Source organism: Odocoileus virginianus, chromosome 27 (genome assembly GCF_023699985.2).
Source record: "Odocoileus virginianus isolate 20LAN1187 ecotype Illinois chromosome 27, Ovbor_1.2, whole genome shotgun sequence".
Lineage (NCBI taxonomy): Eukaryota > Metazoa > Chordata > Mammalia > Artiodactyla > Cervidae > Odocoileus > Odocoileus virginianus.
This window is the reverse complement of record NC_069700.1, coordinates 2,581,070-2,594,105: the sequence shown is the minus strand read 5'-3', so window position 1 is coordinate 2,594,105 and position 13,036 is coordinate 2,581,070. Positions and strand designations below refer to the sequence as shown.

Genomic DNA, 13,036 nt, shown 5'->3' with positions numbered 1-13,036 from the left:
GGGGACGTCGGATGGTCCGGGGGCCGGAACTCGGCGGCCGCGGCTGGGTGGACGTCACACAGGGGCGTTCCAGCGTGTCCGCACCGGCAGCCCGGCGTTGAAGAAAAAGGTTGAAAGCGTTCTCCCCACGGTAGAGCCCAGTACGCAGGGAGGAAGCCCGAAATCCTTATTTCAGATCCGAGCCTCTATGGACCCTGGAAGTGAGCATACTTTTGCGACCTAAAAAGTTTGTTACGATATTGTGAGGTGGAAGTAAGATGAGTGCTTTTCAGAAGTTAAACTTTGACTGAAAATTAAACTTGAGGATATTTGCCAGTAACCCCAGTGACACTCTTTTCATTCCTGTCCTAAAACAAATTAGAAGTATCTCTGGAATATCTATCCAATCACTTGAATAAGTTTTTTTCTTATGTGTGGGAGAAGTTATGTGAGGACAGAATGAAAGAGGAAAAAAGTAAGCCTAAGTAAAAAAAAAAAAGAAAAAGGTGAATTGGCACATCATGCCATAGGAACAGAGTTGTAAAAGTTCTAATTGGAAGTTCTGGGTTCACAGACAGAATTTTGAAGAAATAAGGGCCTAGTAGTTTTTTATTCTTGGAGAACAAAAGGATGCTTTAGTCCTCCTCCACCAAGGCCCAAACGGCATCTATGTATTTGGAAGACAGTATAGGGAAGTGAAAGTTAAGTCGCTCAGTCATATCCGACTCTTTGCGACCCCGTGGACTGTAGCCCACCAGGCTCCTCCATCCATGGGATTCTCCAGGCAAGAATACTGGAGTGGGTTGCCATTTCCTTTTCCAGGACTCCTCTTGAGGTCTGTATAATATGTGAGTTCCCACACTAACACCCTTGAAACAATGGTGAAGACTAAAATAGCAAACAAATAATGTGCTGAATTTTGAGATAGACATTTAGACATTGTAGGAATTTTAAAACTAGATGAATGGTAAATAGGAAAGTTTTAGGAAGAGAAGCACCTGCCAGAACAGACTATTGAAGTCGTAAGGCTCATGATCTGTTTGCAGGAAAGTAAGCCTGATCTGACTCGAGCAGAGGACTGGGTGGGTAATGTGGGTCCAGGCTGCGTAAGGGCTGAAAGTCAAACAGAAGAATTGGATTCAGTGTAATGTGATTGGACAAGTTTTCTACTCCCATCCTCTGACAGACCTGAGGAGGTCATGAGAATGTGGATTAGGATGATGCCACGTTGAGGGAAACAAAGCATGGGTTATGAAAAACATTTTTAAAGGAGAAAAGGAGAGGACCTGGAAATTGAGTAGTTGATGGGTGATTAGGTAGAAGGATGCCAAAGACGTCTGGTTTTCAAGCCCAAGTGCCTTAGAGGATAAGTGTGGTGCAGGGAAGGGAGGGAAAACTGATGTGTAGTGTTGGATTTCACTTGGTAATGAGGTGAAAGAAAGTATCAAGTACATAGAAACAGTGTTTTACAGATGCTAACAGTGCTCTGATAATAGTGAGTAAGTATCTTTTGATTAAGTGAGAGATCCTTTCACCTTCTGGGTCCCAACACTTCTTTTTGTGCAAATCAGTATTTATTTCCATACAAAGATAGTAAAGGCAAAGGAGAAAGGGAAAGATATACCCATCTGAAAAAAAAAAAGATATGCCAAGTTCCAAAGAAGAGCAAGGAGAGAGGAGAAAGACTTCTTAAGTGATCAATGCAAAGAAATAAAGAAAACAATAGAATGGGAAAGACTAGAGATCTCTTCAAGAAAATTAGGGATACCAAGGGAACATTTCACGCGAAGATGGACACAAAGTACAGAAATGGTATGAACCTAACAGAAGCAGAAAATAGAAGAGGTGGCAAGAATACACAGAAGAAATATACCAAAAAGATCTTAAGGACCCAGATAACCACCATGGTGTGACCACTCACCTAGAGCCAGACATCCTGGAATGTGAAGTCAAGTGGGCTTTAGGAAGCATCACTACAAACAAAGCTACTGGAGGTGATGGAATTCCAGCTGAGCTATCTAAAATTGTAAAAGATGACACTGTGAAAGTGCTACAGTGAATATGCCAGCAAATTTGGAAAACTCAGTAGTGGCCACAGGACTGGAAAAGGTCAGTTTTCATTCCAGTTCCAAAGAAAGGCAGTGCCAAAGAATGTGAAAACTACTGCACAATCATACTCATCTCACATGCTAGCAAAGTAATGCTCATAATTTTCCAAGCTAGGTTCCAGTAAACTGAGAACGTTCAGATGTTCAAGCTGGATTTAGAAAAGGTTAGAGGAACCAAAGATCAAATTGCCAACATTGGTTGGGTCATAGAAAAAGCAAGAGAATTCCAAAAAAAAATCTGCTTCATTGACTATGCTAAAACCTTTAACTGTGTGGATCACAACAAGCTGTGGAAAATTCTTAAAGAGATGGGAATACCAGACCCCCTGACCTGCCTTCTGAGAAACCTGTGTGCAGGTCAGAAAGCAACAGTCAGAACCAGACATGGATCAATGGACTGATTCCAAACTAGGAAAGGAGTACGTCAAGGCTGTATGTTGTCACCCTGCTTATTTAACTTATATGCAGAGTACATCGTGCGAAATGCCAGGATGGATAAAGCACAAGCTAGAGTCAAGATTGCCGGGAGAAGTATCAATAACCTCAAATACACAGATGACACCACCCTTGTGGCAGAAAGTGAAGATGAACTAAAGTCTCTTGATGAAAGTGAAAGAGGAGAATGAAAAAGTTGGCTTAAAACTCAACATTCAGAAAACTAAGATCATGGCATCCGGTCCCATCACTTCATGACAAATAGACGGGGAAACAATAATGATAGACTTAATTTTCTTGGACTCCAAAATCACTGCAGATGGTGACTGCCAGCCATGATATCGAAAGATGCTTCTTGGAAGAAAAGCTATGACAATTCTAGACGGCATATTAAAAAGCAGAGATATTACTTTCCCGACAAAGGTCCATCTAATCAAAGCTATAGTATTTCCAGTAATCATGCATGGGTTTGAGACTTGGACCATAAAGACGGCTGAGCATTGAAGAATTGATGCTTTTGAATTGTGGTGTTGGAGAAAACTCTTGAGAGTCCGTTGGACTGCAAGGATATCAAACCAGTCAACCCTAAAGGAAATCAGTCTTGAATATTCATTGGAAGGACTGTTGCTGAAGCTGAAGCTCCAATACTCTGGCCACCTGATGCGAAGAGCTGACTCATTGGAAAGGACCCTGTTGCTGGGCAAGATTGAAGGTGGGAGGAGAAGGGGATGACAGAGGGTGAGATTTTTGGATGACATGACTGACTTGATAGACACGAGTTTGAGCAGGCTTTGGGAGATGGTGAACGACAGAGACATCTAGAGTGCTGCAGTCCATGGGGTTGCAAAGAGTTGGACACAGCTGAGTGACTAAACAACAACCATACAAAGTTACTGTGACTTTTCCATACTCAGACTAGTTTTTTATGTTTCCAATAACTTTCATGAATGACATTTTAGATATTCCCCCCTCACACCAAAAAAAAAAAAAAAAACCAACAACAACCCAAACACAGGGCCACCAACTTCAGTATGGGTCTTCCCTGATAGCTCAGTGGTAAAGAATCTGCCTGCAGTGCAGGAGACACAGGAGATGTGGGTTCGATCCCTGGGTTGGGCATAGCAACGCAGTCCAGTATTCTTGCCAGGAAAATCCCATGGACAGAGGAGCCTGGTGGGCTACAGTCCATGGGGTCACAAAGAGTTGGACATGACTGACAGACCAAGGAGCACCCACAGCAGCTTCAGTCTAGTAGTTCTCTCTGGGTGGGGAAGAGGAAGGAATTTAGATGGAAAGGAAGGGTTATTTATTTGAAATACTTCTTTGCATGTTGTCTTTACTTCTAATTTTTTTACATATTAAACCTGAATAACTTGTCATATTCAGAATCATAAATAGTATTCTAGAATCCCAGCTGCACTGCTTGCCAGCTGTGTCGCGGCAACTGACTTAACATCTCTTATGTTTCAGTTTCCTTATCTGTAAAAACAGGTAATAACAGTACCTAGCTCATGAGATTGTTGTGAGCTTAAACATGTTTATGTGTGTTTGCTATTATACTATACGCTGTTTTTATTCTTTTGAAGCATTTTAAAATTAGAGTACCGCAAGAGAATTTTGAAGATGTCTTAGAATTTGTTGCAATGGTATTTGACAAGAATGAACTGTAAGAAGCTTTTTTGTGGTAGTCACTTGATGACTTTTTCCTCCATGTAAAAAAGTTTTGCTGCAGCTGCTAGCACAAATAAACTTAATGAAAAAGGTTGAACTTATAATGCTTAAAAGACTCCAACAATTTATTTCGTAAATGTGAATGTAACTGTTAACACAGAAATTTAAGGTCAGCTAATTCTTATTTCCATCTTTCTTTTTCTAATGAGATGTCAACATTGGAAATTACTCACAGAATGTACTCACTCAGCCAATTGACACCAGCATTTCTTCCTTGAGAAAATTTGAACCCCTTTGCCAGTTTCATCAGACAGAATCATTTAATAATGAAATAGCAGTTCAAGATCTGACGGAAAGCTTATCTTATACAGAGGAGCCAGCATTGCAGCATTATGTATGTGATTATGCAGAAGACACCAATATACAGGAAGACCCATTTAAGGAAGAAAACCCGATGGGAACTAGCACTTTCACACATACAGATCAATTTGCTCTTGAGTGTGTCAGACAGCCTTCTAGAAGCCCACCTCTAATCCACTGCAGTGAAGAGACACTGAAATTCATGGAAATGCCACTTGCTAATAGTACTGCCACAGAATCTGCCCTCAATTCTAGTCAGTCTCAAGACTTCTTGTGTGAGGAAGAAGTACACAGTGATGTTGAACAACCATTGTATAAAGAAAATCTGAGAGCTAATTATGAAACAGAGGAGGTAAGACTTTTAATGATTAGTACAGACCACAGAGTATTAAAGGATGTGTTTTTAAAAAAGAAAATTACTGCTTATAATCTGAGGCTTTTGGAAGTAGTCCTAAATCATCAGTGTGAGGGACATTGCTTCTCTGGGGAAACTGCCTTCTGAGATCTTCCTCAATTTAGAAACAGTCCTTTCTAATAAAATCAGATCCACACTTGGAGATTAGCTCTACCACATGATAATTTCTTTGAGGGTCAGGATGCTATCTTACTCATCCCTTTATGCACCCCACATCTACATGATGCCTTGAGTATATCAATACTGAGCTTTTATGGCCTTCCCTGGTGGCTCAGACAATAAAGAATCTGCCTGCAATGCAGGAGACCCAGGTTCAATCCCTAGGTTGGGAAGATTCCCTGGAGCAGGGAATGGCTACCAACTCCAGTATTCTTGTCTGGAGAATCCCATGAACAGAGGAGCCTGGTGGGCTACAGTCTGTGAGGTAGCAAAGAGCTGGACACAACTGAGGGACTAACACATTCCTTTTCAAGTTTTTATACTTAGTGAATCATATTGATTAGAACTCAGAAGTTTAAGGAAAAGGTTGAAAAGAGGAAGAAATGCAGAGGTATTAATTAAATTATTTGACAAGAAAAGCTCATGATTTTGCTATTATGTGGAATTTCTACTGATCAGCCAAAAAACAACATTATTCTCCCAAAGTGAAAACATGAATTTGTCTTTGAATTGTTAATTCTGGGTATGTAGTGTCATAAGAGCACTGAAGATGCCAACAGTATAAAGTCTATATAGTCTGTCAATTAAAAAAATAAATAATAAGAATTGGTGTGGGCAAATAACAATCCCAAAGATAGCATAAACAATACCTTTTCATTGTGAGTTTGGTGAGAAAAGCTATGGCTGTTATATTTCACTTACAAGTAAAATCAGGATTTTTTGTTCATTTTATTTGGAAGCAACATTTAAAAGATGAGTCTATTTACCTGTCTTGAGTTCTGGAAAATAACATTTAAAAAGCTGCTGAATTAGGATCTCCCAAGATTGTAACTATATCCATTGCATCTAGCCCTTCAGTCAGTCAGTAAATACTTTGAGGCATCTATTATGTCTGAGGCCTTGTGCTATGTGTTGGTTATAGAATGGTTGACAAAACCAGAAACAAAAAGATGTGGGCACTGTCCTCATGACAAGAACACTCTCACAGAGGAGACAGACATTAATCAAATAATCACACAAGTAAATATGAATTTTCGACTATGAAAAGTGCTGCAAATAAAAGTTCAGTATAAAGTTTTATGTTATAAAATTACATATAAATTGGCAGCTGTGGTAAATGCTATAAATAAAGATGGGGGTCTTACTGTCCCTAGTCAGGGAATTTGGGTAAGACTTCCCCGAAGTGTAGTGGTGACAGAGCTCATTTCCGCAGGATGAGTGGGGGTAGTTAGGTGGTGGGCATGGGAGAGCATTCCACACAGAAGTATTGAGAGCAACTAGCGTGAAAACCTTGTGGCTTCAGGGAGCATGGTCCCTTCCTTTGTGGATCTGAAGGCAGCTTAGTGTTGCTGGGTTGGAGGGATGTTGTAGAGGATGGAAAGGTAGCATGGGTTAGATATCAAGATCAATATCAAGACCTTACAGGCTTCAGTAAGGATAGTTGTCTTTATCCCAGTATGATGAAAAAACCCTATAATATAAGGGTCCAATATCCCTAAATTCTATTTGGAAAGTTATTCAGTCCATCCCTTTAGAGATCTTTTACTGGCTTATTCTGTCATGTTTGTTTTAGTGTTTACTACAACTTCCCAGGGCTTTCCAGGTGGCTCAGATGGTAAAGTGTCTGCCTGCCATGCAGGAGACCCAGGTTCGATGCCTGGGTCGGGAAGAACCCCTGGAGAAGGAAATGGCAACTTACTCCATTATACTTGCCTGGAAAATTCCATGGACAGAGGAGCCTGGTAGGCTACAGTCCATAGAGTCTCAAAGAGTTGGACACGACTGAGTGACTTTACCTTCACTTTCCTACAACTTACTGTTGTTGTTTTTTTTAACCCCCCCCCCTTCTCCCAAATCTGTATTGTGAGCAGAAAGTCATTCACAAGATATGTTCATCTGACTTGCTAATGTTCCCATTAGAAGTCATAGCATTGTGAGGTGATGGTTTGATGAGGAATCAAAAGGTCATTATTCAAAAGAGGGCTCACCGTATATGATAAACCCATAGCAAACATTATCCTCAATGGTGAAAAATTGAAAGCATTTCCCCTAAAGTCAGGAACAAGACAAAGGTGCCCACTCTTACCACTACTATTCAGCATAGTTTTGGAAGTTTTAGCTACAGCGATTAGAGAAGAGAAAGAAATGAATCCAGATTGGAAAAGAAGAAGTAAAACTCTCACTGTTTGCAGATGACATGATCCTCTACATAGAAAACCCTAAAGACTGCACCAGAAAATTACTAGAGCTAATCAATGAATATAGTAAAGTTGCAGGATATAAAATTAACACACAAATCCCTTGTATTCCTGTACACTAACAATGATAAAACAGAAATTAAGGAAACAATTCCATTCTCCTTAGCAACAAAAAGAATAAAATACTTAGGAATAAATCTACCTAAAGAAACAAAAGACCTATATATAAAAAACTGTAAAACACTGATGAAAGAAATCAAAGATGACACAAATAGATGGAGAAATATACCATGTCATGGATCTGAAGAATCCATAAAAATGAGTATACTATCCAAGGCAATCTATAGATTCAATGCAATCCCTATCAAGCTACGAATGGGATTTTTCAGAGAACTAAAACAAATAATTTCACAATTTATATGGAAATACAAAAAACCTTGAATAGCCAAAGCAATCTTGAGAAAGAAGATTGGAACTGGAGGAATCAACTTTCTTGAATTTATACGATACTACAAAGTTACAGACATCAAGATAGTATGGTACTGGCACAAAGACAGAAATATGGATCAATGGAACAAAATAGAAAGCCCAGAGATAAATCCACACACCTATGGGCACCTTTCAAGTTTGGAAAACTCAGCAGTGGCCACAGGACCAGAAAAGGTCGGTTTCATTCCAATCCCTAAGAAAGGCAATCCCAAAGAATGCTCAAACTACCATACAATTGCACTCATCTCACATGCTAGTAAAGTAATGCTCAAAATTCTCCAAGCCAGTCTTCAGCAATACGTGAACCGTAAACTTCCAGATGTTCAAGCTGGTTTTAGAAAAGGCAGAGGAACCAGAGATCAAATTGCCAACATCTGCTGGATCATCAAAAAAGCAGAGCGTTCCAGAAAAACATCTATTTCTGCTTTATTGACTATGCCTAAGCCTTCAACTGTGTGGATCACAATAAACTGTGGAAAATTCTGAAAGAGATGGGAATACCAGACCACCTGACCTGCCTCTTGAGAAACCTGTATGCAGGTCAGGAAGCAACAGTTAGAACTGGACATGGAACAACAGACTTGTTCCAAATAGGAAAAGGAGTATGTCAAGGCTGTATATTGTCACCCTGCTTATTTAACTTTATTCAGAGTACATCATGAGAAATGCTGGGCTGGAAGAAGCAGGAGCTGGAATCAAGATTGCCAGGAGAAATATCAATAACCTCAGCTATGCAGATGACACCACCCTTATAGCAGAAAGTGAAGAGGAACTAAAAAGCCTCTTGATGAAAGTTAAAGAGGAGAGTGAAAAAGTTGACTTGAAGCTTAACATTCAGAAAACTAAGATTATGGCATCTGGTCCCATCATTTCATGGGAAATAGATGGGGAGACAGTGGAAACAGTGTCAGACTTTAATTTTGGGGGCTCCAAAATCACCGCAGATGGTGACTGCAGCCATGAAATTAAAAGACGCTTACTCCTTGGAAGGAAAGTTATGACCAACCTAGATAGCATATTAAAAAGCAGAGACATTACTTTGCCAACAAAGGTCCATCTAGTCAAAGCTATGGTTTTTCCAGTGGTCATGTATGGATGTGACAGTTGGACTGTGAAGAAAGCTGAGCACTGAAAAGTTGCTGGTTTTGAACTATGGTGTTGGAGAAGATTCTTGGGAGTCCCTTGGACTGCAAGGATATCCAACCAGTCCATCCTAAAGGAGATCAGTCCTGGGCATTCATTGGAAGGACTGATGCTGAAGCTGAAACTCCAGTACTTTGGCCACCTCATGCGACGAGTTGACTCATTGGAGAAGACCCTGATGCTGGGAGGGATTGGGGGCAGGAGGAGAAGGGGACGACAGAGGATGAGATGGTTGGATGGCATCACCGACTTGATGGACATGGGTTTGGGTGGACTCCGGGAGTTGGTGATGGACAGGGAGGCCTGGCGTGCTGTGATTCATGGGGTCGCAAAGAGTCAGACACGACTGAGTGACTGAACTGAACTGAACTTATGGGCACCTTATCTTTGACGAAGGAAGCAAGAATATAAAATGGAGAAATGACAATCTCTTTAGCAAGTGTTGGGAAAACTAGTCAACCACTTGTAAAAGAATGAAACTAGAACACTTTCTAACACCATACACAAAAATAAATTCAAAATGGATTAAAGATCTAAACATAAGACCAGAAACTATAAAATTCCTAGAGGAAAATATAGGCAAAACACTCTGACATAAATCACAGCAGGATCTGCTATGACCCATCTCCCAGAGTAATGGAAATAAAAGCAAAAATAAATGGGGCCTAATTAAACTTTAAAGCTTTTGCACAGTGAAGGAAACTATAAGCAAGGTGAAACAACAGCCTTCAGAATGGGAAAAAGTAATAACAAATGAAGCAACTAACATAATCTCAAAAATATATAAGCAGCTCCTGCAGCTCAATTCCAGAAAAATAAATGACCCAATCGAAAAATGGGCCAAAGAACTAAACAGACATTTCTCCAAAGAAGACATACAGATGGCTAACAAACACATGAAAAGATGCTCAACATCGCTCATTATCAGAGAAATGCAAATCAGAACCACAATGAGGTACCATCTCACGCCAGTCAGAATGACTGCTACCAAAAAGTCTATAAACAATAAATGCTGGAGAGGGTGTGAAGAAAAAGGAACTCTTTTACACTGTTGGTGGGAATGCAAACTAGTACAGCCACTATGGAGAACAGTGTGGAGATTCCTTGAAAAACTGGAAATAGAACTGCCATATGACCCAGCAATCCCATTGCTGGGCATACACACTGAGGAAACCAGAGTTGAAAGAGACACATGTACCCCAATGTTTATCACAGCACTGTTTACAATAACAAGGACATGGAAGCAACCTAGATGTCTGTTGGCAGACGAGTGGATAAGAAAGGTGTGGTACATATACACAATGGAATATTACTCATCTATTTAAAAGAATGCATTTGAATCAATTCTAATAAGATGGATAAAACTGGAGCCTATTATACAGAGTGAAGTAAGTCAGAAAGAAAAACACCAACACAATATATTAACGCATATATATATGGAATTTAGAAAGATGGTAATAATGACCCTATATGTGAGACAGTGAAAGAGACAAAGATGTAAAGAACAGTCTTTTGGATTCTGTGGGAGAAGGCAAGGGTGGGATGATTTGAGAGGGTAGTGTTGAAACGTGTATATTATATGTGAAGCAGATCGCTGGTCCAGGTTCAATGCATGAGACAGGGTGCTCAGGCCTGGTGCACTGAGATGACTCTGGGGGGTGGGATGGGGAGGGAGGTGGGAGGGGGATTCTGGGTGGGGAACACATGTGCACCCATGGTTGATTCATGTCGATGTTTGGCAAAAACCACTACAATATTGTAATTAGCCTCCAATTAAAACAAATACATTTTTTTGAAAAATAAAGGCTTTAGAGAGGGGAAAAAAAGAGGGCTCACAAGAGAGGGTCGTCAGCATCATGGTACATTGAGATACTCTCTCGGTCTCTGGTCTTCAATCTACAATTAGTATAACATCCACAGCTCAACAGATGTGGCTCTCCCCAACACACCAGGATACTGGAGAATTCCACACATCCATACATCTAAAGAGAGATGGACTGGAGCACACAGAGGAGGCTGCACTGGGAGACTGTGGAGGTTTGCCTGTGATCCTGGTCCCCCTGGGGTGGCAGCTGAGCCCACAGCCTCAAAGAACCCAGCAGCAGGAGGAGAGGTGAAACCCACGACCTTCTGGCCACTAGCCAACCGTGGGTGACCAGCAGCAGTGGAAGTGGGGCCTGAGACCATCTCTCCAGCTGCAGAGGCACCCATAACTGCCCCTGTCAATGCAGCCCACAGTGGCAGCACCCAGGAATCTGACGACACCCCACTCCTCCCAGCTCTCCCCCTCCCTGCATGCAGTGGAACCTGTGACTCAGGAGATTTTGGACCGGGCCAAAGTGCCCCAGAGCCCCAGGCAGTGACATCAACAGCAGCAAGGTACAGCCACCCTAGAAGTACAGGCAGTGACACCAAGGGTGCCTGTCAGAGCCGGAGAGGGTAGGCAGTGCCAACTCCCAAAGGTAACCAGAGCTAGCGCAGGAAAGAGAGACCAAAGACTCAAGCTATAGATGCCATCTCCTGGAAAACAAAAGAAAGTCCTCTAATTTCTAACCCATTGAGTCATTAGAACTAAGAAAAATTAAAACAAAGCATCTTCACCTAAAGAAGGAAGCCCTTTTGCTACTTCAGATGCAGTGTGCCGAGGAACAACTAAGGCACCGAGGGTGAGCCACAGTAACAATACCACAAAAAGAAAATGGCAGTTCTCCATAAACTAGACTTAACCTCCATGGAATACTGAGATCTAGCTGACAGTACATTCAAAATAGCCATCATAAAGAAATTCAAGGAGCTCTGAGAAAGCTCAGAAAGGCAATTCAATGAGCTAAGGAATCAAGTGTATTGACAGAAGGAACATTTTGCCAAAGTGTTGAAACTCCAAAAAAAGAACCAAACAAATTCTGGACCTGAAGAACTCAACAATTAACAAGATGAAGAAGGGATTAGAAAGCCTTGGAAACAGAGCAGACCATTTGGAAGAGAGGATTAACAAGCTTAGGGATAGAAATCTAATAGAAATGAAACAGGTAGAAGAGGAAAGAGCATCTTTAAAAGTGAGGAAATTCTGTGAGAGCTGCGCAACTCTTTTAGGAAGGACAATGGTAGGGTAATGGGAAATCCCAGAGGGAGAGGCAAGGGGAAAGGAGTAGAGAATTTACTTAAAGAAATAATAGCTGAGGGACTTCCCTGGTGGTCCAGTGGTTAAGATTTCACCCTTCCAGTGCAGGGGGCATAGGTTCCATCCCTGGGCAGGGTATTATGATCCCATATGTCACAAGGGATGGCCAAAAAATAAATATAAATAAGGATTACTAAAACCAAGAGCATATCAGTGATGTAAAAAGATTAAGGTGTTTTTTTAAAAAAAATAGCTAACCTAAAAAAATAGCAAACCTGAGAAAAGAACTGTACGTACAAATCTATGAAGCTAAGAAATCATTGCTAGTAGATCTTCTCTAAGACATGTGATATTAACACTGTCAAAAATCAACGACAAAGAGGTGTTAAATACAATGTGATACTCTGGACTGGATATTGGAAAAGAAAAAGGACCTTAATGTGAAAACTAGTAAAATCCGGAGTTTAGTTAATAGCAGTGCATTTGTATTGTTTTAACAAGTGTGCCATGGTATACAAGACATTAACATTAAGGGACCCTGGGTGAGAGGTATAGAGAACTCTTAGTGCTTATAACTTTTTCGTAAATCTAAAATTATTCCAGAATAAAAATTTTATTAAAGATAAAAACATTTAAAAAGGGAAAAAAGGATGGTTATCTATAAAGGAATCCCCATTAGGGATCGGCAGATTTTTCAGCTGTAACTATAGGCCAGGAGGGAATGGAATAAAATTCTCAAAATAGTGAAAGATAAAAACTGTCAGTCAAAACTACTTTATCCAGAAAAGTTATCATTCATATATGAAGGAGAAATAAAGACTTTCTCAGACTGAAGAGACTTGCAGCAGCAGCAGCAGCAGACAGACAAAAGCTGAAGGAGTTCATTACACTAGACCTTGCTTACAAGAGATGTTGAAATGAGCTCTTATGCCCAAAATAAAAATGTAGAATGCACAAA

At 40.6% G+C, this 13,036-nt stretch overlaps 1 protein-coding gene across 12 annotated transcripts in view; it reads left to right on the top strand.

The window, feature by feature from the left end:
* Positions 1-18: 18 nt before the first annotated feature.
* Positions 19-13,036, top strand: part of CAGE1 (cancer antigen 1) — a 39,744-nt gene continuing 26,726 nt past the window's right edge. For 5 of the 12 annotated variants that reach the window (XR_002309151.2, XR_002309147.2, XR_002309150.2 and 2 more), the window contains exons 1-2: positions 21-200; positions 4,403-4,905. Coding sequence is in view for 5 of the 12 variants with exons in the window: in XM_020869634.2 (XP_020725293.2) it covers positions 188-200; positions 4,403-4,905 (516 nt within the window). In the remaining 7 variants the exon portion in view is untranslated. Of the gene's footprint in view, positions 201-4,402; positions 4,906-13,036 lie in introns of all 12 variants that reach the window. The other 7 variants (XR_002309145.2, XR_002309146.2, XM_020869636.2 and 4 more) reach the window with 2 other exon arrangements.